The sequence below is a fragment of the Hoplias malabaricus genome, chromosome 5 (genome assembly GCF_029633855.1).
Source record: "Hoplias malabaricus isolate fHopMal1 chromosome 5, fHopMal1.hap1, whole genome shotgun sequence".
Lineage (NCBI taxonomy): Eukaryota > Metazoa > Chordata > Actinopteri > Characiformes > Erythrinidae > Hoplias > Hoplias malabaricus.
Genome location: NC_089804.1, coordinates 6,818,265 through 6,842,193, shown reverse-complemented (window position 1 = coordinate 6,842,193; position 23,929 = coordinate 6,818,265). Strand labels below are relative to the sequence as shown.

Below are 23,929 nucleotides of genomic sequence, written 5' to 3'. Positions count from 1 at the left end.
TCAAGCTTTTTAGTTAATATTTGTTGATCTAATGCAGTATTATTTGATGTGAAGCCTACAAAAACCTTGAAAAACTATAAATCAATAATAGGAATATGTTTTTGCTGATGACTCATATTTTTCCGCCCAGAGACAGCGTGGGTTGACGTTATGTGAGTCAAAACGAAACTGAAAGTAAACACCGTCTTTCTTGTCCCTTTGCTGCGTCTTCATTTCTGATTATAGCGAATATCATTAGAATATTTCATGACAAAGACATAAGACAAACATTTTGAAGGAGCGCCTTGATTTTTAGGTGGTTTTTCACACTGGATTACTCCCAGAGGCTTCACAGCACCGCGATGAGAGTGCTATTTTTAGAAACGGTAGGATCTGCGCTTTCTAACGGTATACGGAGCTCACAGACGCATTCAGACATTCAAGACTTACAAAGCTGATTATATAAGGTGTGTTTTTCACCCCGCAAAATGCTTTGCTTTTGCAAAATGCGGGCTTTTCAGAAAAAGACACTAGTGTTTCCACAGACATACAGTATAAAGGTACTTCATATAAAAAAGGGCCTTTCCTTGTGTTAAATAATGAAGAGTCCATGGAGTTTGGAGAGCTTCTTATTATTTTAATTCAACATGATTCAGCTGTGTATTTTGTGATAGATGTACATGAAGCTGACTATCTTTCTAAATACCATCTGTACTCAGTGACAAAAGGGAATTCAAGGTTGCAATGTCTTAATATTAATGATCTGGTAGATTTTTATCCATTAACATCATATATTGTTAATAATCACCAAGTAATTCCCCTGAAACACAGTGTTGTTTAAATAAACCACAGTAATTAAATATGTTTAGCAGTCATAGAATTTTGACATGTGTTCTTTAAAAAAATTGATAAAACACTATTTGGAAAAATACAAAAATGACGGCAGTTTTCCCATGCTAGATCCAAAGAAATTATAAGTTCTCACTGACACATACTCAGAGTAGACATTTCTCTTGTTGTGTCAGTTGACCAATTTATTTTTTTTTTTTTTAAATGACGTCTTTCATTTCTAATATTGAAAACTTGTGTCTTTCTTCCTTGAATCTAGAGACGACTGACGCAGAGCAATGATTACTGCGCACTGTCATTTATGAGGTGTTACCTGACCATCCAGAGGTGACAAAAGATATCCTAGAGGAGACCTTACAATCCCTTGGGATGGAGACATATTATGACTTTCAGTTTATCACAGCAGCTGATTTGCTGTCAGCGCTGAGGCCAGTTCAAGCCCGTAAAGTTGTTGGAAGCTGAGATATTCAGGTATGTCATTAGAGAATGCAGCTACTTCTCAAAGTAGCCTGCATTGAAAAGTCAATTATAAGCAGTAAAACGCTTAGAAATGTTCATATTGTGTTCTTGATATGTTTGTGTATGTTTTTGCTACTCAAGGAATGGAGGAGAAATGGCCATTTTTGTTCAGTGAGCTTGGCATGGTGGTTCACTTCAAGGAGCTCACTGGAATTGGACTTAAAGAGACTTTTACACAAAATGTGGATATGAAGGGGAAACGGCTTCTGAACTACAGGAAGACTGTTTTTGTCAACCAGAACAAAAAGGCTGTGTTAAAGCATAAAACAACAGTGGGATAGGTGAGTGGATGCTCAGAAGACATCAAAGAGATGGTGTTGCTTCTATTGTCCTACTTTGATGAGAAGGAAGACATGATGTTCTGTTATGTGGATGACATGTGCCTTGCTGGAGAAGTACAGATGGACCAAGTTCCCTTGACTCCCACCATTGCTGTCAGACTTTAGTAAAATGGAGTTGTTTTAGTAAAACCATAGAGTGTCCAATGCCCTTATGTCAAGAGGAATAATCTCTGGAACACTTTTTAATAGAATGTTATAGGTCTAAAGAAGTGTGGGAAAAAGTAAAGGATATTGTTTTAAATTTTGATGTAAATATTAAATGTATCTATTGTGGTATTTTTGATTGTAATATTGATGAATATAAATGTAATTTTATGTGGTAAATTATATGTTTGGTAAAATCTAAGTTGTGGAAAACGATGTAAAATGACAATAGAACAGTTTTTTTTTTGTCTCTAGTGACGCAATTATGAAGAGCATTAGGACTGAATTAAAAAGAAAAAGACTCTTAACATACTTTTTAAAGACTCTATTCTCTGGGACACCCTAAATATATGAGACTGTGCTCATTTATATGTGTAATTAAATGTTTAGATGTATGAGTATATCATTTATGTAAGCTGGAACTATTGAAGGACTGTACATATATTTGTATTAATTAATAAAGTTTATTGAAAAAAAAGAAGAAAAAAAAAGTAAGTTAACTTTCTTGCTCTTTCATTTTTTTTCTTTTCAGTGTTTCTTTTCATGTTTGTTTTCATACTTGTTTTTTTCCTTTTCCTCGTTTTCTTTCACCTTTTCTGTCTCTGACACATTCAGATTGCACATGTTTTGTTAATGTACGCTCTTAAGTTTGTTTCTCAGCACTAAGCCTGCATGCTTAAAAGCATTTTAATTCACCCTTAAATATCTAAAAATTATACATTTATAACTTTTATACTAAATTAATTACACCCAGACTCTCGTATTCATCTCACACCATGTACACCACACACTCATCTCACAAGCCATACATAATGCATTCATAAACACATATAGACGACATACACACCACACACATTTTTTTTTTACCAGCGAAACACGCTCTTAAAAAAAACAGCTTTTCATGTATTCAATACATTGTAAATGTAACCATGGTCACAACGATACATTTATATGTACGCAGGCCCAGGCTAACTAGGCTCCTGTACACTGTACTCGCACGTGTGCTTTACTCGGTCCGCGAGAGCTCATTTTTCAAATAGTAAACGAAGCCCTCGGTCACTTGCGTTTCGTCCACGTTTTGGCCCGGGCTCTTGTCGAAGTGGCTGCGGAGACCATCGAATGGTCAAGCCAGCGTTTGTCGCCGTTTTCCACCGATATTCGAGACAAATGAGCCATCTCTCGTTGGAATAGGCGGTGGAGCGACACACATTTGACAGCGCCATGTGAAACGAGGCTTCGCTGCGCGGCTGTTCCCGGTCTCCAGTCACACGGGAGAGACTGCTTTAGACGGACGCGTGGTTAATTTATCGGCAAATTGCTCCGCTATTTCTATTTCTGTCGCTAAAAGCCGAGAGAAAACACAAGTGAGAGCGTATAAGTGAGACACGGCTGTAGAGCGAGCGCCAGATTGAGTCTTCACCGTTCTCATGTATCTTATAAGAGCCGTCCCCTCGGCAGGGAGGGGAGGTTCCTCAGAACAAATCCGTTTGTGCGTTTATTCGCTACCGGTACTCAGCAAAAGCAGAAAGATGGCAGAAGTCGCTCCAGCGCCCGCCGCAGCCGCTCCGGCCAAAGCACCCAAGAAGAAAGCTGCCGCTCGCCCTAAAAAGAGCGGCCCTAGCGTTGCCGAGCTCATCGTCAAGGCCGTGTCGGACTCCAAGGAGAGGAGTGGCGTGTCTCTGGCCGCGCTGAAGAAAGCCCTCGCCGCCGCCGGCTACGACGTGGAGAAGAACAACTCCCGCGTCAAGGTGGCCGTCAAGAGCCTGGTGACCAAGGGCACACTGCTGCAAACCAAAGGCACCGGCGCGTCTGGCTCTTTTAAGCTCAACAAGAAGCAAACCGAGACCAAGAAGAAACCAGTCAAAAAGGTGGCGCCTAAAGCTAAGAAGCCTGTCGCCAAGAAACCTGCCGCGGCTAAGAAGCCCAAGAAGGTAGCGGCAAAGAAGCCTGCTGCCGCCAAGAAATCCCCGAAGAAGGTGAAGAAGCCTGCTGCCGCCAAGAAATCCCCGAAGAAGGTGAAGAAGCCTGTGGCCGCCAAGAAAGTGGCCAAGTCCCCCAAGAAGGCAAAGAAGCCCGCGGCCCCTAAGAAGGCAGCCAAGAGCCCCAAGAAGACAAAGACGGTCAAACCCAAAGCAGCGAAGCCCAAGGCGCCGAAAGCGAAAAAGGCTGCCCCCAAGAAGAAGTAAATGTAGTTTTTCTTCGCTTTTCAGTCCTTTACAGTACAAAACGGCTCTTTTAAGAGCCAACCACGTTTTCACCCAGGAAGAGCTGCATTTTCAGTTAGTGAGTGTGAAGCATGAAGCAGTAATTGGAGCTTTTCATTTTAGTAGTAGCACCACATCAGATTTTAGGGAGTTGTACATGTTTAACGTTAAGGACAATTTCCCCTTGTCTCTTTCTTTTTTTTTTTATTAATAAACTTTATTAATTAATACAAATATATGTACAGTCCTTCCAAAATTCCAGCTTACATAAATTATATACTCATACATCCAAACATTTAATTACACATACAAACGAGCACAGTCTCATATATTTAGAGTGTCCCAAATAATAGAGTCTTTAAAAAGTATATTAAGAGTCTTTTGTTTTTTTAATTCAATCCTAATACTCTTCACAACCGCATCACTAGAGACAAAAGACTGTTCTATTGTCATTTTACATCGTGTTTTCCACAACTTAGACTTTACCAGACATATAATATACCACATAAAATTACATTTATATTCATCAATGTTACAATCAAAAATGCCATAATAGATACTTTTAATATTTACATCAAAATTTAAACCTATATCCTTTACTTTTTCCCACACTTCTTTAGACCTATAGCATTCTAATAAAAAATGATCCAAAGATTCTTCCTCTTGACATAATGGCATTGGACACTTTATAGTTTTAATAAAACAACTCCATTTTACTAAAAGTCTGACTGGTAACCTCCTTACTGCTATTAACCAGGTTGTATCTCTAATAGTCTCAGATATATTTTTGTTAAGCATATTTTTTAGACATATTTTATTTTCCTCTTTATTTAGTTCTCTAAATTCAAAATTCTGTCCATAAATTTTATCACTCACTATTTTATATATGTTTTTATTTGAAGAATTTATCCAATCAATGTTCAAATCATTGTATTTATGTATAAAATCTGAAAAGATTAATTTATAATATGGAATAGATCCTCTAGCTTTACCTTTTTTAAATTTCCAATTTGTCAAATCTCCTATCCACTCTACTTGTCGTTGAATTCCATTTTGAATAATTTTGCAAAAGGAAATTTTTGTTTTAATAGAGAAATCAATAGCACCTAAGCCTCCTAAATCACCTCTTTTATAAATCAGTTGTCTTTTAGTAACTTCTCTAGTTGTATTCCATATAAAGTTAACACATATTTTATTAATTTTTTTTAACCATATATCAGGTGGAGGGAAAATACATGCTAAGAACAGAATCTTTGATAGAATAAATGTTTTAGTAATATCTATTCTAGTCTTATAATTTAGTTTTTTATCTTTCCATTTCTCGACTTCTTCTTGAACTTTTTCTGTTTTCTGAGACCAATTTGCATCTACACAACCTGTGTTATCTATATAAATTCCTAAAATGTTTATTTTTTGGAATTCAGGAATATTGATTTTGAATTTATTATTTGGATCTCCTATCCAGACACTTTCTGATTTATTTACATTTAATTGTGCCCCTGAAACTTGTTCATAAATTTTAAAATGATCGTAAATAATGTCTAACTCTGATTGAGATTTAATAAAAACCGTTATATCATCAGCATATGCAGTAATTATTATTCTTTTATCTCCTAATTTAACACCCTGAAGCCTCTGGTCTGTTTGAATTTTCATTATTAATGGACTTATAGCCAAAACATAAAGTGCTGCACTAAGTGGACAACCTTGTTTAACACCTCTATATATTTTAAACTGTTCGGTTAAATGTCCATTTACATTAATCTGTATTTTAGACTCAACATATAGACACATAATCATTCTAATAAAAGTTAATGGAAATTTATACATTTTTAACACTTCCCATAAATATTCTCTAGAGATATAGTCAAACGCTTTCTTTTGATCTAAAGCGACTATGTAGAAGGATTCATTGGTTTTAGTACAAACTAACTCTCTTAAAATACCTAAATTATCCCACATCAATCTTCCTTTAATAGCACAGGTCTGTTCTTTGGTGATAATTTCATCAAGAACATCCTGCAACCTATTCATAATAATTTTTGCATAAATTTTATAATCAATATTCATTAAAGTGAGATGTCTCCAATTATTGATAACATTTTTATCACCTTTTTTATATAATAGTGACATCACACCTTCATAAAAGGTGTCGTACATAAATCCTTGTTCCACACCTTCGTTAAATACTCTAGTTAATAATTGGGAAATATCATACATACATTTGTTATAAAATTCAGCAGGTAACCCATCTTTTCCAGGAGACTTTTTTAAATTTAATTGTTTTATTGCTGTGATGACTTCACTTTCTATTATTCTGTCAGCTAAAAAATCATACTCATTTTTATATTCAAAATTTAAATATTTTCTAAAATGTTTATTATCTATTTTAATTTCTTTATACATCTCTTGACATAATATTTGAATAGATTTTCTAATCTCGTCAGGCTGATTAACAATTTTGCCCATTTCTGAATAGATTGATCCAATATAAGAGCTTTTTTTTCCTTTTTGTGTATACAGACATAATTTTAGCTTTATTATGAATTTCCTCCATATTAGCACCTGCAAGAGTTTGTAGATTTGGATATAGATCATTATTCATTGAATCTATTTGTTCCCTCAATTTTGACATAATACTTTCATCTTCATCACTTCTCTTTGTACACTTTAATTTAATATATTCCATCATTGTTAAATTATATTTGTCATTTTTTTCCTTACTGTACGTCCGACATTTTCCTTTAAAAAAATCTCTTATCTGTATTTTTAGAACTTCCCACAGCTCTCGATCATTTTTAGTAAAAATTTTTAAAGATTTTATTCTATCAATCTCTCCTTTTAAATCTAATAATACTGCAGGAATTTCTAAAATTTGTGTATTTAATTTCCAATAATTCTTTTTAGTTTCACCCTTTACATTTAAATTACATATTACAGCTAAATGATCAGAATCAATAATAATTTTTGTTTTATAAGAATAAACTTCTAACCCTTTATTTATATAAATTCTATCAATTCTGGTCTTACAAATAGTACTTAATCTGGTAAAATCTATTTTATTAGGGTATAGTATTCTAAAAACATCAGAAAAATCTTGTTCTAACATCATTCTTTTTAAAAAGGGACCTTCTTTCCGTATAGCTGCTGGATTTATTGTTATTCTATCTATATCATCTGTTATTGTATTAAAATCACCACAAACAATTGTCAAAAAACCTGTACACAATAACACTTTCAATTTTTTAAAAAGCTGGATTTTTTTTACTGTACTTTGTGCTGTATAAACATTAATAATTCTCATTTTTCTACCACTGTGGAAGCAATCCATGTACATTAGTCTTCCAGGAATAATTTCTCTACTTCTTATAATCTGGAAATAATTATTATAAAATAGAAAACCAATACCATCTGCTTTGCAATCACCAACAGAAAAATAGGAGGGTCCTTAATCCATAGTTTTCCTGTTTCATTAATATCATCTAATGTAGCTAATCGTGTTTCTTGAATACAAACTAAATCTAAATATTCTTTACTTAAAGATTCTAATTTTCTCTCCTTGTTTAATTTAGACTGAATTCCTCGTACGTTGCAAGTGGCTATTCTAATACCTACAGTGGACATATTTTATTATGGATTTTGATTTCTTTTCTTTTTTAGAACACTTTTTTTGTTTGCATTACCTACTTTTCTTGGTGACAATTTGCGTTTTTTCTGTTGTAATATATTTTCCTTTTTGGTGTCCTGTCCTTGATTGCAGATTGAAGATTTTCCAAAGTCAGTTGTCGGCAACGTTGTAGAAGCATGATCAATAGGAATGTTTTGTCCTGAAGATGGAGATACCTTTACGTTCTCAGAAGAGAGGTCTCCACTCGAGTCTATATCTGATCTGGAAAAGTCCTCATCAGAACTTTCAGAAGAAGAGCTGCTGCTACTGCTGTTACTACTGTCATCATTTGAAGATCCACTGTTGCTTTTTCCATCTTCATCCACTTTTTGCACTTTGCTATTGACTTCATTTCCTCCATTCACCTGTTGATTTTGGATGTGACCAGACTCTTCTATATGAGACGTTCCTTCTGCGTTCTGATCAGCATTTTCTGGTATCTGTTCCTGTTCAGAGTCTTTGCTTCCAACTGCAACTCTTTCTTGTTCCATCTCACTTGGTATATTTTCTTGTTCTTGAGTAACCATATCTGAGAGTCTTGATATTGCTTTAGAGCGATTTACATATGATTTAGGGCACATAAAAAAGTTGTGCCCTTCCGCACCACATAGTGAGCATATAGCTGTTTCTCTACACTCTTTTCCTTTGTGGCCAAAGGAACCACATTGCCAACATTTAATCTTCCCACAATCTTTGGCCTGGTGATTTTCCTCTTGGCAAATAAAACATCTTGCCACTTGGCCTTGATATGATATTTTACCATTGTGGGGGCCCAAAGATATGGAGTTAGGAATGTGCAATTCTCTGCCATTACTGTCTCTCTTAAGTTTCACTTGATACTTTCTGATGCCATACCATAAACCAAACTTGTCGACTGGTTTGACTGCAGGTTTCAAAATATCACAAAAACGATGCAAGTATGTTTCAACATCTTCGTCTGAAATTCTCCCCGTCCAAAACTTGACAATGATTGTTTTAACATCAAGGCTTATAGGTGAGAAAATCTGAAAATCCTCCCACTTTTTTGGGTTATTTCCATAGATTTCAAGAAAAATACGAATACCTCGTTCATTTCTGAAACACAGCTCGAAATCTCTCCTGTTTGGAAGGCTTATGAAAGAATAAATATCTTCTGCATGGAGCCAGTGAGACTGGAATATCAAATCGCCAACAAAGTCTCTGTTAGGAGGTTCACCTAAACCAGTAAAGGTGATTTTCACCCAGTATTTAACTTGGCGTTCGCTATGTGCCATGTGAGATGCCATAATGGCACAACCGCCGAAGCGGTGACGTATAGCTTCAACAAGAAAGTATCACTAAAATATATATATATATATATATAAACGGGAGAAACAATAATAAACTTGACGTTAGACTGCAAAACACCGCGAGGTGCTGCAGAGTACAAGCACTGCGTTCTCTCTCTGCGTTTTTGACTCTCAATTACCGCCCTTTCTTTTTTTTTTTTTTTTTTTTAATAAACTTTATTAATTAATACAAATATATGTACAGTCCTTCCAAAATTCCAGCTTACATAAATTATATACTCATACATCCAAACATTTAATTACACATACAAACGAGCACAGTCTCATATATTTAGAGTGTCCCAAATAATAGAGTCTTTAAAAAGTATATTGAGAGTCTTTTGTTTTTTTAATTCAATCCTAATACTCTTCACAACCGCATCACTAGAGACAAAAGACTGTTCTATTGTCATTTTACATCGTGTTTTCCACAACTTAGACTTTACCAGACATATAATATACCACATAAAATTACATTTATATTCATCAATGTTACAATCAAAAATGCCATAATATATACTTTTAATATTTACATCAAAATTTAAACCTATATCCTTTACTTTTTCCCACACTTCTTTAGACCTATAGCATTCTAATAAAAAGTGATCCAGAGATTCTTCCTCTTGACATAATGGCATTGGACACTTTATAGTTTTAATAAAACAACTCCATTTTACTAAAAGTCTGACTGGTAACCTCCTTACTGCTATTAACCAGGTTGTATCTCTAATAGTCTCAGATATATTTTTGTTAAGCATATTTTTTAGACATATTTTATTTTCTTCTTTATTTAGTTCTCTAAATTCAAAATTCTGTCCATAAATTTTATCACTCACTATTTTATATATGCTTTTATTTGAAGAATTTATCCAATCAATGTTCAAATCATTGTATTTATGTATAAAATCTGAAAAGATTAACTTAAAATATGGAATAGATCCTCTAGCTTTACCTTTTTTAGATTTCCAATTTGTCAAATCTCCTATCCACTCTACTTGTCGTTGAATTCCATTTTGAATAATTTTGCAAAAGGAAATTTTTGTTTTAACAGAGAAATCAATAGCACCTAAGCCTCCTAAATCACGTCTTTTATAAATCAGTTGTCTTTTAGTAACTTCTCTAGTTGTATTCCATATAAAGTTAACACATATTTTATTAATTTTTTTTAACCATATATCAGGTGGAGGGAAAATACATGCTAAGAACAGAATCTTTGATAGAATAAATGTTTAAGTAATATCTATTCTAGTCTTATAATTTAGTTTTTTATCTTTCCATTTCTCAACTTCTTCTTGAACTTTTTCTGTTTTCTGAGACCAATTTGCATCTACACAACCTGTGTTATCTATATAAATTCCTAAAATGTTTATTTTTTGGAATTCAGGAATATTGATTTTGAATTTATTATTTGGATCTCCTATCCAGACACTTTCTGATTTATTTACATTTAATTGTGCCCCCGAAACTTGTTCATAAATTTTAAAATGATCGTAAATAATGTCTAACTCTGACTGAGATTTAATAAAAACTGTTATATCATCAGCATATGCAGTAATTATTATTCTTTTATCTCCTAATTTAACACCCTGAAGCCTCTGGTCTGTTTGAATTTTCATTATTAATGGACTTATAGCCAAAACATAAAGTGCTGCACTAAGTGGACAACCTTGTTTAACACCTCTATATATTTTAAACTGTTCGGTTAAATGTCCATTTACATTAATCTGTATTTTAGACTCAACATATAGACACATAATCATTCTAATAAAAGTTAATGGAAATTTATACATTTTTAACACTTCCCATAAATATTCTCTAGAGATATAGTCAAAAGCTTTCTTTTGATCTAAAGCGACTATGTAAAAGAATTCATTGGTTTTAGTACAAACTAACTCTCTTAAAATACCTAAATTATCCCACATCAATCTTCCTTTAATAGCACAGGTCTGTTCTTTGGTGATAATTCCATCAAGAACATCCTGCAACCTATTCATAATAATTTTTGCATAAATTTTATAATCAATATTCATTAAAGTGAGATGTCTCCAATTATTGATATCATTTTTATCACCTTTTTTATATAATAGTGACATCACACCTTCATAAAAGGTGTCGTACATAAATCCTTGTTCCACACCTTCGTTAAATACTCTAGTTAATAATTGGGAAATATCATACATACATTTGTTATAAAATTCAGCAGGTAACCCATCTTTTCCAGGAGACTTTTTTAAATTTAATTGTTTTATTGCTGTGATGACTTCACTTTCTATTATTTTGTCAGCTAAAAAATCATACTCATTATTATATTCAAAATTTAAGTATTTTCTAAAATGTTTATTATCTATTTTAATTTCTTTATACATCTCTTGACATAATATTTGAATAGATTTTCTAATCTCGTCAGGCTGATTAACAATTTTACCCTTTTCTGAATAGATTGATCCAATATAAGAGCTTTGTTTCCTTTTTGTGTATACAGACATAATTTTAGCTTTATTATGAATTTCCTCTATATTAGCACCTGCAAGAGTTTGTAGATTTGAATATAGATCATTATTCATTGAATCTATTTGTTCCCTCAATTTTGACATAATACTTTCATCTTCATCACTTCTCTTTGTACACTTTAATTTAATATATTGCATCATTGTTAAATTATATTTGTCATTTTTTTCCTTATTGTACGTCCGACATTTTCCTTTAAAAAAATCTCTTATCTGTGTTTTTAGAACTTCCCACAGCTCTCGATCATTTTTAGTAAAAATTTTTAAAGATTTTATTCTAACAATCTCTCCTTTTAAATCTAATAATACTGCAGGAATTTCTAAAATTTGTGTATTTAATTTCCAATAATTCTTTTTAGTTTCACCCTTTACATTTAAATTACAGATTACAGCTAAATGATCAGAATCAATAATCATTTTTGTTTTATAAGTATAAACTTCTAACCCTTTATTTATATAAATTCTATCAATTCTGGTCTTACAAATAGTACTAAATCTGGTAAAATCTATTTTATTAGGGTATAGTATTCTAAAAACATCAGAAAAATCTTGTTCTAACATCATTCTTTTTAAAAAGGGACCTTCTCTTCGTATAGCTGCTGGATTTATTGTTATTCTATCTATATCATCTGTTATTGTATTAAAATCACCACAAACAATTGTCAAAAAACCTGTACACAATAACACTTTCAATTTTTTAAAAAGCTGGATTTTTTTTACTGTACTTTGTGCTGTATAAACATTGATAATTCTCATTTTTCTACCACTGTGGAAGCAATCCATGTACATTAGTCTTCCAGGAATAATTTCTCTACTTCTTATAATCTGGAAATAATTATTATAAAATAGAAAACCAATACCATCTGCTTTGCAATCACCAACAGAAAAATAGGAGGGTCCTTTAATCCATAGTTTTCCTGTTTCATTAATATCATCTAATGTAGCTAATCTTGTTTCTTGAATACAAACTAAATCTAAATATTCTTTACTTAAGGATTCTAATTTTCTCTCCTTGTTTAATTTAGACTGAATTCCTCGTACGTTACAAGTGGCTATTCTAATACCCACAGTGGACATATTTTATTATGGATTTTGATTTCTTTTCTTTTTTAGAACACTTTTTTTGTTTGCATTACCTACTTTTCTTGGTGACAATTTGCGTTTTTTCTGTTGTAATATATTTTCCTTATTGGTGTCCTGTCCTTGATTGCAGATTGAAGATTTTCCAAAGTCAGTTGTCGGCAACGTTGTAGAAGCATGATCAATAGGAATGTTTTGTCCTGAAGATGGAGATACCTTTACGTTCTCAGAAGAGAGGTCTCCACTCGAGTCTTTATCTGATCTGGAAAAGTCCTCATCAGAACTTTCAGACGAAGAGCTGCTGCTACTGCTGTTACTACTGTCATCATTTGAAGATCCACTGTTGCTTTTTCCATCTTCATCCACTTTTTGCACTTTGCTATTGACTTCATTTCCTCCATTCACCTGTTGATTTTGGATGTAACCAGACTCTTCTATATGAGACGTTCCTTCTGCGTTCTGATCAGCATTTTCTGGTATCTGTTCCTGTTCAGAGTCTTTGCTTCCAACTGCAACTCTTTCTTGTTCCATCTCACTTGGTATATTTTCTTGTTCTTGAGTAACCATATCTGAGAGTCTTGACATTGCTTTAGAGCGATTTACATATGATTTAGGGCACATAAAAAAGTTGTGCCCTTCCGCACCACATAGTGAGCATATAGCTGTTTCTCTACACTCTTTTCCTTTGTGGCCAAAGGAACCACATTGCCAACATTTAATCTTCCCACAATCTTTGGCCTGGTGATTTTCCTCTTGGCAAATAAAACATCTTGCCACTTGGCCTTGATATGATATTTTACCATTGTGGGGGCCCAAAGATATGGAGTTAGGAATGTGCAATTCTCTGCCATTACTGTCTCTCTTAAGTTTCACTTGATACTTTCTGATGCCATACCATAAACCAAACTTGTCGACTGGTTTGACTGCAGGTTTCAAAATATCACAAAAACGATGCAAGTATGTTTCAACATCTTCGTCTGAAATTCTCCCCGTCCAAAACTTGACAATGATTGTTTTAACATCAAGGCTTATAGGTGAGAAAATCTGAAAATCCTCCCACTTTTTTGGGTTATTTCCATAGATTTCAAGAAAAATACGAATACCTCGTTCATTTCTGAAACACAGCTCGAAATCTCTCCTGTTTGGAAGGCTTATGAAAGAATAAATATCTTCTGCATGGAGCCAGTGAGACTGGAATATCAAATCGCCAACAAAGTCTCTGTTAGGAGGTTCACCTAAACCAGTAAAGGTGATTTTCACCCAGTATTTAACTTGGCGTTCACTATGTGCCATGTGAGATGCCATAATGGCACAACCGCCGAAGCGGTGACGTATAGCTTCAACAAGAAAGTATCACTAAAATATATATATATATATATATAAACAGGAGAAACAATAATAAACTTGACGTTAGACTGCAAACACCGCAAGGTGCTGCAGAGTACAAGCACTGCGTTCTCTCTCTGCGTTTTTGACTCTCAATTACCGCCCTTTCCTCTTCCGGACATTTTTCTGCTGCTTCAGTAGACGTAAAAACAACGAATAAGACGTTGCTTGTGCAAGGCTGTTATTATGCTCCTCTACAGGACCTGGTTGAAACCAACAGCGTGTGTGAGTGTGTGTGTGTGTGTTGGGGGGGGTACTTGGATAGGAAAGTGTTTCATGTCCCTGCTCTGATTGGCTGTTTAAGAGCCGTTGCATGTAGCCAATAGGAACGCAGATGGTTTTTCTATATAGGGAGCGCACGGAGACCAAAGCGTTTTATTACAGTTTTCTTAATCGACGTAACTATACCATTAAGATGAGTGGAAGAGGTAAGACCGGTGGAAAGGCAAGAGCCAAGGCCAAGACTCGTTCATCCCGGGCTGGATTGCAGTTCCCTGTTGGCCGTGTTCACAGGCTTCTGCGCAAGGGAAACTATGCCGAGCGTGTTGGTGCAGGCGCTCCCGTCTATTTGGCGGCTGTGCTGGAGTATCTGACCGCTGAGATTCTGGAGTTGGCTGGCAATGCTGCCCGCGACAACAAGAAGACTCGTATCATTCCTCGTCACCTGCAGCTGGCCGTTCGTAACGACGAAGAGCTCAACAAACTGCTCGGAGGAGTGACGATCGCTCAGGGTGGAGTGTTGCCCAATATTCAGGCTGTGCTCTTGCCCAAAAAGACCGAGAAGGCGGCCAAAACCAAGTAAACTGTCTGTCCACTTCTCCAGAATCACCCAAAGGCTCTTTTAAGAGCCACCCACTTTTGCAAAAAAGTGCATTTATTTAACAAACTCTTTACAATTGCATGCACATCAGTGTAAATATGTGGTATATAACTATGTAAAGATGAGAGAATGGAAAGTCAGTACAAATCACTTGGTCATGTTTGATGATTGTATACGCACTGACACTCAGCATCATTTAGATTCATGTTTCTCTTTTACCATACAGTGTTTTACATGTTTCTGTTATTGATCTGAGCTGCTGTGTTTTGACCATGGACAAGAGTCAAGTTAGGATAAGAACCTAGGTCATGACTTAACGTAATTTAACTTTCCAAATGTAATCAACAACTAATCTAATTTTATATGATATGAACTAAATGGAATTTACAGGAACCTTTCTTTGATCCATGGCCTTTCAACTGATTACTCAAAGAATTACGTTTAAAAATGTATTTAAACATCTTTTACATCATTTGCATTGAACAGTGCTGACAATTAGTTACATAATTTACTTTTAAAAGAAAAAATATTTTAAGCCAAACTCAGAACTTGGGAATTCTTAAAATGTTTTATATATTTTTCATACAAACAATTTATACTTAACATATAGTTACATATGAATTATATAGAGAGAGTTTGAGCAGAAAGTGTCAAAAGAGTTTATTATGTTAAAGCCGACACAGTGGAAAACCTACAGGACGTGATTAATAATTTGAAACATTGGCGGGAATAAAGGCGTCCAATAGAATTGTGGCCACGAGGGGACGGCCGTCCAATAGAAGGCGGTAATCCCAGACGCCCAATAAGGGACAAGCTGCTCTAGAGCTTAAAAAGGCCGTGGGCTGCGTATGTTCACATTCTTTTTCTTAAGGAGAAGCAAAGCGTAACGCGATGGCAAGAACTAAGCAGACCGCTCGTAAGTCCACCGGTGGCAAAGCTCCAAGGAAGCAGCTGGCTACCAAAGCCGCACGAAAAAGTGCCCCAGCCACCGGCGGCGTGAAGAAGCCTCACCGTTACAGGCCTGGTACTGTGGCCCTGCGGGAGATTCGCCGTTACCAGAAGTCAACTGAGCTGCTCATCCGCAAGCTGCCCTTCCAGCGCCTGGTTCGTGAGATTGCACAAGATTTCAAAACCGATCTCCGCTTCCAGAGCTCTGCCGTCATGGCTCTCCAGGAGGCCAGCGAAGCCTACTTGGTTGGGCTGTTTGAAGACACCAACCTGTGCGCCATCCACGCCAAGAGAGTCACTATCATGCCCAAAGACATCCAGCTGGCTCGCCGTATCCGCGGAGAGCGCGCATAAGCTTATAGCTCGGCTTCTTTCACAATTAACAACAAAAGGCTCTTTTAAGAGCCACCGACCTATTTCTGTAAAAAAAGGAGTAGAATTTTTTTATTCTTTCATTAGACTAGAGATTTAAACTAGAAGGAAAAAACAACTACTCAGGACAGTTATGCACCTAAAGTAGTATTTTATATAATCAAATCTATTGTATTCTATTCAGTAACAATCACAGCTGGTTTACGTAAGATCAACAAAGAATTTTAGTGAAGCTTGTTGGATTAAGTATGCCAGAGATAAAACCTGGTTAATTGCAGTAAGGAGATTTATCTGTTTTGACTTTTAAATTGAGTTGTTTTATTAGAACCATAAAATGTCCATTGCCTTTGTGGCAAGAGGAAAATATGTGGAACTTTTTTTATTGGAGGTCTAAAGAACTGTGGGGAAAAAGTAAGGAACATTGGTTTAAACTTTGATGGGAATATTGAATGTATCTATTGTTGTTTTTGATTTATAACATTGAGGTTAAATGTAGGTTTAGGCGGTATAATATGTCTGATAGAATCCAAATTGTGAAAAACAACAAAATCACTACATACGTTTTTTTGTTTCCAGTGATGTAACTATGAAGAGAATCAGGACTGAATTAAAAAGACAGAAGGTTTAATGTACTTTTTACAGACGATTCTCTGGGACACTGAGAATGCTTTGTGTTAGTATATACTTTGTTTAAAGTAGATAAAAATAATCCACAATTTCACAGATTTTTAAAGTTTACATTTAAATAAAAAAGTGCATTTTGTTCAAGACTAATTTGATTAGGGGGTATTGATAATTTTTAAATCAGTAGAGAGTCATTTAAACTTCATATGAAAATGTGAAGTTTTAGCAAACCCTGTTATAAATGTGGTTTTAATAAAACAACTCAATTTAACTAAAAGTCTAACAGGTAACATCCTTACTGCAATTAACCAGGTTGTATCTCTAATAGTCTCAGATATATTTTTGCTAAGCATATTTTTTAGACATGTTTTATTTTCTTCTTTATTTAGTTCTCTAAATTACAATTGTAATATGATGGTGGATGTGGAATGGACCACAGCCATTACTGCAACAAAGGCACTAGCGCCAAATTGAGTAAATGAATATCGTGTGGTGTCTCTCGCACCATTGTCTGTTGTATTTAGCTCCGCCTTTCTGGCAGTTGGTTTCAACCAGGTCCTGTAGAGGAGCATAATAACCGCATTGAACGAGCAGCATCTCATTCGTTCTTTTTGCATCTAGGGAAGAACAAGCAGAAAAATGTCCGGAAGAGGAAAGGGCGGTAAAGGTCTTGGGAAAGGAGGCGCTAAGCGTCATCGCAAAGTGCTCCGTGATAACATTCAGGGTATTACCAAGCCTGCTATCCGTCGTCTCGCTCGTCGTGGTGGTGTCAAGCGTATTTCTGGTTTGATCTACGAAGAGACCCGTGGTGTGCTGAAAGTGTTTCTGGAGAACGTGATTAGGGACGCCGTCACTTACACTGAGCACGCCAAGAGAAAGACTGTCACCGCTATGGATGTGGTGTACGCCCTGAAACGCCAGGGACGCACTCTGTACGGTTTCGGAGGTTAAACACTCGACCAAGGCTTATATCCAACGGCTCTTTTAAGAGCCACCCACAAATTCAACAAAACAGCTTTTCCACAAGTGTTTTCTTGTACAGTGTTTATAACACCACCGATAAGGCGTGGTGGTTTTTATCACTCCACCTACTGAACGTGTTTATTGTTAATTTTCAGCACATATTTATAAAAAGTACGTTCGAATCCAAATGGCCTCATGTTTGAGACGTTCAGAGCTCATAAAAAAAGCCTGTGTTGTAAGATATTACATATATGATCTTTATAGGCGAGAAATGCGCGGGACAAAGAACAAAGACAGCTCAGGTCACGGGCGGAGCTTAACGTCAAGGAAAACAGGGGCTGGAGGGAGGAGTTCAAGCGGCAGAACGCTGATCAATGGGCGTTGGACAACACTTGAGTGGGCGGAGATTAAATTCATCTGCATATCACAGTCTATATCAGCCGCGACCAGGCACACGTCTTGTCATTTTGAGTGAAACTCAAAGAGCATTTACCATGCCTGAACCAGCGAAGTCCGCACCCAAGAAAGGGTCTAAGAAAGCCGTGACCAAGACGGCCAGCAAAGGCGGTAAGAAGCGTAAGCGCACCAGGAAGGAGAGCTATGCTATCTACGTGTACAAGGTGCTGAAGCAGGTTCACCCCGATACTGGTATCTCTTCCAAGGCTATGGGGATCATGAATTCCTTCGTTAACGATATTTTCGAGCGCATTGCCGGCGAGGCTTCCCGTTTGGCTCACTACAACAAGCGCTCCACCATCACCTCCAGGGAGATCCAGACCGCCGTGCGCCTGCTTTTGCCCGGTGAATTGGCCAAGCACGCCGTGTCCGAGGGCACCAAGGCCGTCACCAAGTACACCAGCTCCAAGTAAGCGGTGATCAGACACGTCCAAACCCAACGGCTCTTTTAAGAGCCACCCACGTTTTCATGTGAAGTTCAAATGACTCTGATTTACAAATTATCAATACCCCTGAATCAAATTAGTCTTGAACAAAGATGCACTTTTTTATTTAAATGTAAACTTTAATAATCTGTGACATTGTGGATTCCAACGATAATCAGACATATATCAACCCAACGCCTCTTTTAGGCACCACCCATGTTTTCGTGTAAAATTCAAATGATTTTCCGTTAGTTTGAAAAATATTTAGTGTCCCTAATACGTTTTTAAAGTGGATGTTAGAACAATACATAGTGAATATGGGATTTGTTAGAAAACTGCTGTATTCCTGCCTATGTTGTAAAATTTCACATGATTAATATCTACAAGTTACTACATTTTGGTGGCGTTGTATTTGGTGGTATATTCTTCTGCAAATAATGTCTTAAACAACCCGGGATTGACAGACTGAAATAAAATTTGACACAGTGACAGTTTTCCTGAATCAAATTGTATGTCAATAACATTTTAAATAAATAATGAATAGCAACTGTTTGTTTAGACTCATTCAGTTTGCACCATACTCAATAGATTTATGTACCTCATTGAATGATATGCACATACCAGAGTGTGACCAAAATCCATGTTCAGGGTGTGCTAAAATTGGCATTCCTCTGTTGCAAAGGGTGCCTACACACTAGAGGCTCAGAGTCAGAAATGCAAAATATAATAATCTCTTCTCACCCCATGGTAATTAAACTCTAAGACATTCAGAAAAGCATTTGAGTTGTAGTTTTTTTTTTTTTTTTTTTTTTTTTTTTTTTTTTTTTTAGCATTTAGCAGTTTAGGTTCTTTGGAATTTCACCCAATATCGGCATAGGTGGTATCTGCAGAATTACCTCATGCCCAGATAAAAGTTAACGTTTTTAACCAAAAAAAAAAAAACTATAGTGACTATTGTGGTGGAGAAAATAAATACAAGTATTAATATACTTTTTAAAGACTCTATTCTTTGGGACACTCTAAATATATGAGACTGTGCTCGTTTGTATGTGTAATTAAATGTTTGGATGTATGAGTATATAATTTATGTAAGCTGGAATTTTGGAAGGACTGTACATATATTTGTATTAATTAATAAAGTTTATTATAAAAAAAAAGAAAAAGAAAGGGCGGCAAAGGACTGGGGAAAGGAGGCGCTAAGCGTCACCGAAAGGTTCTCCGCGATAACATCCAGGGCATTACTAAGCCTGCTATTCGTCGTTTGGCTTGCCGTGGTGGTGTCAAGCGTATTTCTGGACTGATCTACGAAGAGACTCGTGGTGTGCTGAAAGTGTTTCTGGAGAACGTGATCAGGGATGCCGTCACTTACACTGAGCATGCCAAGAGAAAGACCGTTACCGCTATGGATGTGGTGTACGCCCTGAAACGCCAGGGACGCACTCTGTACGGTTTCGGAGGTTAAGCGTTTAACTCTCAAAGCTTCCACCCAACGGCTCTTTTAAGAGCCACCCACATGTTCTATAAAGTAGCACTTCCGATTTTCTTTTCTTCATTATGGTGACCGTGGTTCTGTTTTTTGCTAAATATACATCTCAAGAGTGGATTCTCTAAGACTAAGATACTCATTACCACACAAAGGACTTTCAAAGCAAGGAGAATGTAAGCACGCATCTAACGCCTCACTCACTTGCATGTATACATGCAAACGTACGTATTATTCCAAGATCTGGAAGTGTGTACTGATCATGTTCTCTATCTAAAACACGCAGGGACGAGGGGCTTGTATGGGGGACTTCATGTGGCCAAACAAGAGAGAAAATAAAAGTACTTACAATGTAAATTTGTCATTAAAAAGTTAATACTAAACTCACTGAAAGAGTGTATTGAAGTATTACATCTGATATTTTAATTTATTACAAGTCAGAAATGCGCGGGAATGTTAACAGACCAAATTCATTGAGCAATGGGTGTTCGATAGAAAGCCAAGCAAATTCAACATGATTTAAGAGTTCTCGAATTATGCATGTAGAATTCATATTCAGAAATATATTAATCTGTAAAATAATACATATTAATTACAGGATACATTACAATATAAATGTTCCATTTACACGATCTTTTAGGTCAGAAATGCGCGGGAGGAATAACAAAAAGATCAGGTCGCGGGCGGAGCTTAACAAAGAAAGAGAGGAGATGGGGGGAGGAATACAGATCTCCGAACACTGAGCAATGGGCTTTTGACAGCATTTTAGTAGGCGGAGCCTATCTATATTAGCATATCTGAGTCTACATAAGCCTTGTCTGAGCGCCGCCTTACTTCATTCTTGAGTTGATTTTCAAGAGTTTTGATATGCCTGAGCCTGCCAAGTCCGCCCCGAAGAAGGGCTCCAAGAAAGCCGTGACCAAGACGGCCGGAAAGGGAGGAAAGAAGCGTAAGCGCACCAGGAAGGAGAGCTATGCTATCTACGTGTACAAGGTGCTGAAGCAGGTTCACCCCGACACCGGAATCTCCTCCAAGGCTATGGGGATCATGAACTCTTTCGTCAACGACATCTTCGAGCGCATCGCTGGTGAGGCTTCCCGTTTGGCTCATTACAACAAGCGCTCCACCATCACCTCCAGGGAGATCCAGACCGCCGTGCGCCTGCTTCTTCCCGGAGAGCTGGCCAAGCACGCCGTGTCTGAGGGCACCAAGGCCGTCACCAAGTACACCAGCTCCAAGTAAACAGTGAATAGACCCATCTGAACCCAACGGCTCTTTTAAGAGCCACCCACATTTTCCTTTAAAAGATCAATGCATTTCCGTAAATAACGTAAAACTACTGAGAAAGACGTATAAATACCGGATTTGATTGAAGAGCCACCACGTTTTCGCGTAGATGGAAACTATGTACAAATTGATGAATGCTACACAGGAACAAATTATGTAAGCGACAAGCAAGCAGTTTAATAAAACACAGCTGCTTGCATAGAGCTGGAACATATTCAGAGAGCAACACGATCCAAATCAGCACATTTAATTATAGCTTTGCTGGTCTTTCTTGTAAGAAATGAGTCGTTTGACCTCGTAATGTTATACTTATTTTCTCTCTGCAGGTAGTGTGGTCTATATACAGTGTAATGTAGAAGCGTGTAGTAGAAAGAACATCGTTTACTCGTTTTGACTGAAACGGGTCGGTGGCTCTTAAAAGAGCCTTTGGGTGTTGAACTTCAGAAGGTGATTTATGCGCGCTCTCCGCGGATACGGCGAGCCAGTTGGATGTCTTTGGGCATGATAGTGACTCTCTTGGCGTGGATGGCGCACAGGTTAGTGTCCTCGAACAGACCAACCAAGTAAGCCTCGCTAGCCTCCTGGAGAGCCATGACGGCGGAGCTCTGGAAACGGAGGTCGGTTTTGAAGTCCTGCGCAATCTCACGCACCAGACGCTGGAAGGGCAGCTTGCGGATGAGCAGCTCCGTTGATTTCTGGTAGCGGCGGATCTCCCGGAGAGCCACGGTGCCGGGCCTGTAACGGTGAGGCTTCTTCACGCCGCCGGTGGCTGGAGCGCTCTTACGAGCAGCCTTTGTGGCCAACTGCTTCCTCGGGGCTTTGCCGCCAGTGGATTTACGAGCGGTCTGCTTAGTTCTCGCCATCGCGTCGAGTTCTGCTCCTCTTCTAAAAAACAAAGGGAATGAGAGTTCGTGCAGCTCGTGGTCCTTCTTAAATTTTGGAGCAGCTCGTCGTTCAATGGGCGTCTGTAATGTTCCCGATTTCTATTGGACGGCCATCCACTCGCCGCCTCAACGCTATTGGGCTGTTTTGGTCCCGCCCACTTTTCAAATACATGTCTCTTCCCTCGATTTTACACAGTGGCGGGCTCCTGTGTGATGTAGTCATTTTAATCCTAATTTGGAGGGATACAAAGGGGAAGTTAAGATTGTCTTTCATATTTTAAAGCTTTGTACATATAAGTATAGTTTCTTCATTAGAAACTGGGAATCAAATCCCAGAGAAATATATAAACCGTTTTGTAATGTTTACAGAGAAAATATATGAATAAACACCGTCATATAAAGTCGAAGAAATGGTGAAGGGCTAATGACGTTTGGGATAAATACGAATAAATATTACAGCCCAAAATAATACGAAAACTGTTTGGTATTTTCCCCAATCTCCCTAAAACTATTTTAGTGCTTTTAAACGGTTTCATTTAGTAATGGCCATTCAGAGTGAGTAGTGTATTATAGTCAACTACATGAGCTTGTTTTTCTGATTTATGGCATAAACACTTGTGAAACAGTTCATATGAAACATGTTATGAAGTCCGGGTAAATTCTAAGCAAAAAGTGCACTTTTCTTGTAAGTGTAGGTGGCTCTTAAAAGAGCCTTTGAGTATTTATTCACGTGTAAAAGGATAGTTTACTTGGTCTTGGCTGCCTTCTCGGTTTTTTTGGGCAAAAGCACAGCCTGGATGTTGGGCAACACTCCGCCCTGAGCGATAGTCACTCCTCCGAGCAGTTTGTTGAGCTCTTCGTCGTTACGAACGGCCAGCTGCAGATGGCGGGGAATGATTCTGGTCTTTTTGTTGTCGCGGGCAGCATTTCCAGCCAGCTCCAGAATCTCAGCGGTCAGATACTCAAGCACAGCCGCCAGATAGACTGGTGCTCCGGCGCCAACACGCTGAGCGTAGTTTCCTTTGCGTAGAAGTCTGTGCACACGGCCAACGGGGAACTGGAGTCCAGCCCGGGAAGAGCGGCTCTTAGCCTTAGCTCTAGCTTTTCCGCCAGTCTTGCCTCTTCCGCTCATTTTTCTGTTGCTTTTCAGTCGACGACAAAGTTGAAATAAAACATTCAGCCTCCGAGGACTCTTAATATAGAGAAACTGACTGCGCTCCTATTGGCTACAGGCTACTTCTTCTCAACAACCAATCAGACTACGGTTCACCCAGCGTTTATTTCCAAGCACCCCCTCCCAACCGCCTGGATTTGTTCCGCTGCTGTCTGTGTTGGTTCTAGATATTCATCACATTTCTGAGAAGATTTGTTCGTGTGGGGACAAAATAAAAACGAAATAAAAACAATCCCCGTCACAAAATAATTGTGTTTTAAGGTGAAGATGTTTTTTTTTTCTTGTTTTCTGTGCTCGTGTGTTTAGGGCTAGACTGCCTTTGTCTTCCTGTGGCACTTCTTCTCCATCCAGTTCTCTCCATCACTGTGGTCAGCACAACACTGATAAACATTGGACATATTTCTGTAAACAGCATATGATTTTTTTTAACACTCAAAAATTCCCCAGTGTTAAACATAAGGATCACTTCATTAAATGTGGAATTCACACGAATAATCAGTGTGGTACATT

General features: G+C 37.2%; 9 protein-coding genes across 10 annotated transcripts; 7 read left to right on the top strand and 2 right to left on the bottom strand.

Annotated features, from left to right (window-relative positions):
• The first annotated feature begins 3,066 nt into the window (after nt 1-3,066).
• Nucleotides 3,067-4,049, top strand: LOC136696439 (histone H1-like). 2 transcript variants are annotated; one of them, XM_066670853.1, is made up of 2 exons: nt 3,067-3,808; nt 3,848-4,049. In XM_066670853.1, exons 1-2 carry the CDS (start codon nt 3,260-3,262, stop codon nt 4,016-4,018), a joined length of 720 nt encoding a protein of 239 aa, XP_066526950.1. In that variant the 5' UTR covers nt 3,067-3,259; the 3' UTR covers nt 4,019-4,049. The 2 variants fall into 2 exon arrangements, with proteins under 2 accessions (XP_066526950.1, XP_066526949.1); XM_066670852.1 differs by having other exon boundaries at nt 3,067-4,049.
• A 10,334-nt stretch (nt 4,050-14,383) lies between these two features.
• Nucleotides 14,384-14,810, top strand: LOC136696289 (histone H2A). Its single transcript, XM_066670547.1, has one exon. It carries the CDS (start codon nt 14,399-14,401, stop codon nt 14,783-14,785), a length of 387 nt encoding a protein of 128 aa, XP_066526644.1. The 5' UTR covers nt 14,384-14,398; the 3' UTR covers nt 14,786-14,810.
• Nucleotides 14,811-15,684: 874 nt separating this feature from the next.
• LOC136697236 (histone H3) lies at nt 15,685-16,132 on the top strand. The gene has a single exon (XM_066672274.1). It carries the CDS (start codon nt 15,695-15,697, stop codon nt 16,103-16,105), a length of 411 nt encoding a protein of 136 aa, XP_066528371.1. The 5' UTR covers nt 15,685-15,694; the 3' UTR covers nt 16,106-16,132.
• Nucleotides 16,133-17,370: 1,238 nt separating this feature from the next.
• Nucleotides 17,371-17,718, top strand: LOC136697749 (histone H4). The gene has a single exon (XM_066672985.1). It carries the CDS (start codon nt 17,387-17,389, stop codon nt 17,696-17,698), a length of 312 nt encoding a protein of 103 aa, XP_066529082.1. The 5' UTR covers nt 17,371-17,386; the 3' UTR covers nt 17,699-17,718.
• Nucleotides 17,719-18,139: 421 nt separating this feature from the next.
• Nucleotides 18,140-18,636, top strand: LOC136697462 (histone H2B 1/2-like). Its single transcript, XM_066672589.1, has one exon. The coding sequence runs from the start codon at nt 18,205-18,207 to the stop codon at nt 18,577-18,579; it is 375 nt and encodes a 124-aa protein (XP_066528686.1). The 5' UTR covers nt 18,140-18,204; the 3' UTR covers nt 18,580-18,636.
• Nucleotides 18,637-19,202: 566 nt separating this feature from the next.
• Nucleotides 19,203-20,053, top strand: LOC136696474 (histone H4-like). Its single transcript, XM_066670911.1, has 2 exons — nt 19,203-19,240; nt 19,750-20,053. Exons 1-2 carry the CDS (start codon nt 19,203-19,205, stop codon nt 20,051-20,053), a joined length of 342 nt encoding a protein of 113 aa, XP_066527008.1.
• Nucleotides 20,054-20,936: 883 nt separating this feature from the next.
• LOC136696989 (histone H2B 1/2) lies at nt 20,937-21,338 on the top strand. The gene has a single exon (XM_066671833.1). The coding sequence runs from the start codon at nt 20,942-20,944 to the stop codon at nt 21,314-21,316; it is 375 nt and encodes a 124-aa protein (XP_066527930.1). The 5' UTR covers nt 20,937-20,941; the 3' UTR covers nt 21,317-21,338.
• A 461-nt stretch (nt 21,339-21,799) lies between these two features.
• On the bottom strand, nt 21,800-22,234 carry LOC136697241 (histone H3). The gene has a single exon (XM_066672282.1). It carries the CDS (start codon nt 22,222-22,224, stop codon nt 21,814-21,816), a length of 411 nt encoding a protein of 136 aa, XP_066528379.1. The 5' UTR covers nt 22,225-22,234; the 3' UTR covers nt 21,800-21,813.
• Nucleotides 22,235-22,939: 705 nt separating this feature from the next.
• LOC136696290 (histone H2A-like) lies at nt 22,940-23,395 on the bottom strand. Its single transcript, XM_066670548.1, has one exon. The coding sequence runs from the start codon at nt 23,375-23,377 to the stop codon at nt 22,991-22,993; it is 387 nt and encodes a 128-aa protein (XP_066526645.1). The 5' UTR covers nt 23,378-23,395; the 3' UTR covers nt 22,940-22,990.
• Nucleotides 23,396-23,929: the final 534 nt, after the last annotated feature.